At 37.9% G+C, this 5,013-nt stretch overlaps 1 protein-coding gene across 1 annotated transcript; it reads left to right on the top strand.

Annotated features, from left to right (window-relative positions):
* Nucleotides 1–532: 532 nt before the first annotated feature.
* Nucleotides 533–2,107, top strand: LOC108779152 (uncharacterized protein K02A2.6). The gene has a single exon (XM_018546522.1). It carries the CDS (start codon nt 533–535, stop codon nt 2,105–2,107), a length of 1,575 nt encoding a protein of 524 aa, XP_018402024.1.
* The last annotated feature ends 2,906 nt before the right edge of the window (nt 2,108–5,013 follow it).

Genomic DNA, 5,013 nt, shown 5'->3' with positions numbered 1-5,013 from the left:
TCGAGTTCAAATTTTTACACAAGCTTTATAAATACATTTTTTAGTCCGTGATCGAAGGGTTTTACTCAGCGATAAATATTTTTCATTTTATAAACAATTTAAGGCATACATTTTTACCAAAAATCGAAACGTTTTGTTTAAATAGCCGCCATTTTGTTAAAAATTAATATTTTGCTTATTCCTTCGATTAAGGACTAGATTATACATTATATTAACAAAATATTTTTGGTTTTTTTATTTCAGATGATGCATTCAAGGGTGAGAGTGGTCACCGCGAATGGCCTTTTTTTAGAGGTGCTCCCGGACGACGGCTGTAGCGGCCTTAATAATAATAATTTTTAGTCAAAAAAATTTGAAAATACACTTAAAAGTAAACTCAATATGTAAAACAAATTTCAAGTTCTGAAATTAAAATGCCTTTCCATAAAAAATTCTCAAAAAATCGCTTTTTTTCGGCCTCGTAACTGGATATAACCCCTTAACTCAGATCTTACATCCAGAAAAATCTCTCCCTATTCTTTGTATTAGTCGTATGGCCAATTACGCCGATTATCTTTCACACTTTAATTATACAGTAATATTTAAGCCGTCTAAATTGAATAGTAATGCAGATTATTGTTCTCGCTTGCCGCTATCAACCACGAACAACACAGTCTACAGACTTGAAATTGAAAAAGAGGAAGAAGCAATAGACGATGAATTCGATGAATTTGTTTTATGCCAAATTAGACAACTTCCAGTTCGTGCAGAACATATAGCTGAGGAGACACGCAAGGATCCACATTTGGGCAAGATCGTCAAAATCTTAGAAACTGGCCGAGACCTCCCACGAGCAGGCTACAAAGCCCCTGAAGCCAAGTATTCATTAACTGCTGATTGTTTGCTATTCGAACATCGGGTGGTAATACCAGCCTCGCTACAACCAGCAATATTAAACGACCTGCATACGGCACATGTAGGAATCGTTAAAATGAAGGGCATCGCTCGATCATTTGTATATTGGCCAGGGATTGATGCAGACATCGAGCGGGTTGCAAAATCTTGCGCGGAATGCGCCAAGCACGCTCATGCTCCTCCGAAATCCAGGAACCACCATTGGGAGTATCCTAAGGGGCCATGGGAACGCGTACATATTGATTACGCCGGACCCGTAGCAGGCGTGATGCTGCTTATCATCACAGACGCATATAGCAAATGGCTCGAGGTGAAAGTCACCAACTCTACGACTACTGCAGCGACAATCGCAATCCTAGACGAATTATTTTCAACTTATGGAGTTCCAGTTACCATAGTTTCAGACAACGGTCGCCAGTTTGTTTCCGCTGAGTTCGAAACGTTCTTACAAGTCAGCGGCGTCAAATATCATAAGCTTACAGCGCCGTATCATCCTTCGACAAACGGCCAAGCAGAACGATACGTACAAACCATCAAGAATGCTTTAAATACGATGTCTACTACTCAAGGGACCATACAACAGAACATAAACCGATTTCTGCAACAATACCGTAAGGCTCCACACGCGACAACAGGACAGCCTCCTGCTAAACTCTTCTTAGGTCGCAATATACGAACTCGGTTAGACTTGGTCCGACCTGATAGTATGTACACCAAAATGAAGGAGAAACAACTACAGCTTGATCCTTCATCTAGATCATTTAAACCGGGACAAACAATTTATTTCCTCTCGGGTAATCCTCGGATGGATAAATGGATTCCAGGCATAATCGTTATCAGGCTAGGAGATCTTCATTATGAAATAGAATACGCTAGTAAACGATTTAAGCGACATGTAGACCAGATTCGCGCATTCATCAGTAAGGAATCAGAATGTTCAACTGATCGCAATCTAACACAAACTGAAGAAACGCAACCTAGCGTACCCCGACGAGTTCATTTCTATGGAGATAAACCACAAGTCATCCCGAATGAAGCAGTGGGTTCTACGACTCCAAATCCACAGTCAAAGATGGTGAAGTTACCATCGACGCCAGCCCACTCAACAATCAGATCGCAAGAGTCGTCACCAGAACTATTTTTTACACCACCAGTTATACCACGTAGGTCGACTCGATCTCGTCATCCTCCTAATAGATATGTTCCAAGTTAATTCTGTTTTGTTTTGTAAGCAGGGAAGAATGTATGAATATGTTTTTCTGTAAATCGTAATCGTAATATTTCGTTTAGCAATAGTTACTTATTTCGTACGAACGCACTTATGTAAAACGCGCTTTATATCTCGACCAATCACGAGCAAGCTTCCGTCGAACACACTCTCTATCGTTCGTAGCTCGTACTTCTGTACCTTCCGTTCCCGCTACTTCTTGTAACGTAACGATCTCGCACACAACCGTGCCAAATAAAGTGCTCATTAACATTATTATATTTCTTTGCATTGTCTCACCGAACCTCACACGGTTAACCCACACACATACACAAAAAATTCTTTTAAAATTAATACTGATCTTTTGTGATTTATTTTTAAAATATAAAAAACTGTTATAGTTTGATCTCTGACCTAGTTCAAGGTTTTGGAATGTAAGTTAACCAGTTTTCAATCACGTATATCTTCATAAGTATACGTTTACAAATTATCATTCCAATTAATAATTAATATTGTAAGAAAGGATTGTTCCGATAATCAATTTCGTAATAACATTACACCAAAAAAATTTATTTCGTTTATTAGCATCCAATTTGATTATTCGTATAGAATACTAACTCGAACATGTACTTGAATAAATTCATTTCCATTTCATTATCTTTCAATAATAAAATGTATTACATTAAGGGGGGAAATTCCTGTAAATGACGGTTTTTTCAATAATTTATTGTGAAAAACTGAAAACTTTTATTGAAATTAGAAAAAGGACATGATATTGGACACATTTTAATCTATAAGTACAAATTTTTTTGGGTGAAAAAAAAACAAAATGGCGGCGCTACAGATGATCAAAATTGACGCCTCGAGTTTGCGCCGGGCAACGTCCAGGTCGTAGAAATCATCTGTAATCAAAAGTAAACATTTTTTCCATTAAAATATGTAACTACGCTTTGCATGAACCTACATTTAGTAAAAAAAAATAAAAAATAAAAATTAGAGGCCGAAAAAACGAAAAACACTCCTTTTTTTTTTTAAACAAATGGTTGAAAATAATATTTATTATGAATATTCAATTAAACTTTTAGCTTCATGCAAAGGCCAATAAAATTTAGAACAATTTGCACTTAATTTTGAGTCGATAGCTTCATTAGTTCTTGAGTTATCTTGCCCGGCGCGGAAAAAAACACGTTTTGAGAAAAACGCGTTTAAAGTTTTCGTGCATGAAAAATACAGTTTATTGTAACTTATGCTTACTTTAATTTACTCTGCGATGTCAGGACCATACAGCAAGCCTTCGATTTCGTGGTAATCATCCATTTCACCAGTTTTTTTTCCCTTTCGAGCTGTTCTGGCCTCTTTAGATGAACTTAATGAGCGCCGGTTTGGTCTTTGCACTCGATGCGCGTCGTAGTCGTTGGCGAAAAATTGACATTCCTTGCCTATTTGCAATTCCAAATCATTCATGACTTTTAATATAAATGAATAACCATCGTTAAATATTCCTGCAGCTAAATATGCGGCTATTTCTATTATTTTTGAACCGCAGTGCAGATGTTTTGGAGCCAAACGCCAGATAGTCGAGTTAAAAGACTCGTTAGCGTTTTGAGTAAAACCGCCAACACAACGCTCCAATAAATCGTCTCTTGATAAGTCTTCGTAGATGGGAAGGATACTTGTTTGCACATCAGGATGAAGAGGATCTTTGTGCGTGTATGGCATGTTTTTGCTTTGAGCAATGTTGTAGGCACACCACGTGTCGACGCCAGTAGGGCAAAATTGATGTTGAGGTTTTTTATCGGTCGAAATCGAGTGATAATACGTAGCCATAATTTCTTTTCTCATCATATCCTTAGACTCAGAATTTCTCCGTATGGCTAAGCCGTAATATGTAGTCAACTTCTTGATTAAAACATCAGTTAGTTTACCTTTTCCTCCAAGTTTTGCAGTTTTTTTTATGTTTCGAAGGCGACTCCCCATCCGCTTTGCCACGTGACCAACGCACTCGCTTTTGATGACCGGAATATCATCGTATGGCTTAGCATTTAAAATAGCCTTGAATGTTTTTGTGTCTCCATCGCCGACGTAATTAGTATAACGGACACCATACTTTTCTTCGGAACGCTTGAACATTTCAAGGACTGCGTCAACTTCCATTTTTCCGGCGGAACCTTTGTGATTGACATCGCAATTTTCTACGTGATCTTCGTATGCAGAGTTGTCAGGGTTATTTTGGGCAAAATTACATGTGTGGCAGTAGCTGCTTTTGATTATCACATCAATAACTTTGCCTGAATAATAGGCAATAAGCGTCGTTACGCCGTACAATGATGAGAAGCCACGCTTTTTCCAAGACCCGTCGCCACTCACTGTTAAATTTAATATTGGCTTTTCTTTTTTTTCATTTTCTTTTTTTTCTAGTTCGATTGCATTTTTAGTGGACACTTCAAACAGTTTTTTTACTGACACGTGTATATGCTGAATAATTCGGTCGTACGCGTGTTGGCTTATTCCAGTGCCTAAATTCATTATTCCACAAAATATACGTATTCCTTCTCGAGCGACGCCAAGCAAACGCATAGCAAACACAATTCGTCTATTTATTTCGTAAGCGTTGAATATGAATGGACTGGACGGGATCAGCACAGTTCCACATTTGCAGGTTACTGATAGTTTGAATCTCAATCCTTTTTCTCCAGATTCTCCGAACGACACTTTTTGCTTACATTTACTGCACACTAAAATGTCAGCAAGAGCAGAAAAAACACCAATGAACTCGATAATCCTATAGCACAAACTTGGATTAATTATAATATCATCCAGCGACTTTTTCAATTTTTTTGCAGAGGCACTGGCTTCTTCGTCGTTCGACTCTTCGACGGTGTTTATGTCTTCCACACACGAAAATTGATTGC

This window comes from Cyphomyrmex costatus, unplaced genomic scaffold (genome assembly GCF_001594065.2).
Source record: "Cyphomyrmex costatus isolate MS0001 unplaced genomic scaffold, Ccosl1.0 scaffold553, whole genome shotgun sequence".
In the NCBI taxonomy this organism is placed as follows: domain Eukaryota; kingdom Metazoa; phylum Arthropoda; class Insecta; order Hymenoptera; family Formicidae; genus Cyphomyrmex; species Cyphomyrmex costatus.
The sequence above is the reverse complement of the archived record's forward strand: the minus strand, read 5'-3'. Positions and strand labels throughout refer to the sequence as shown.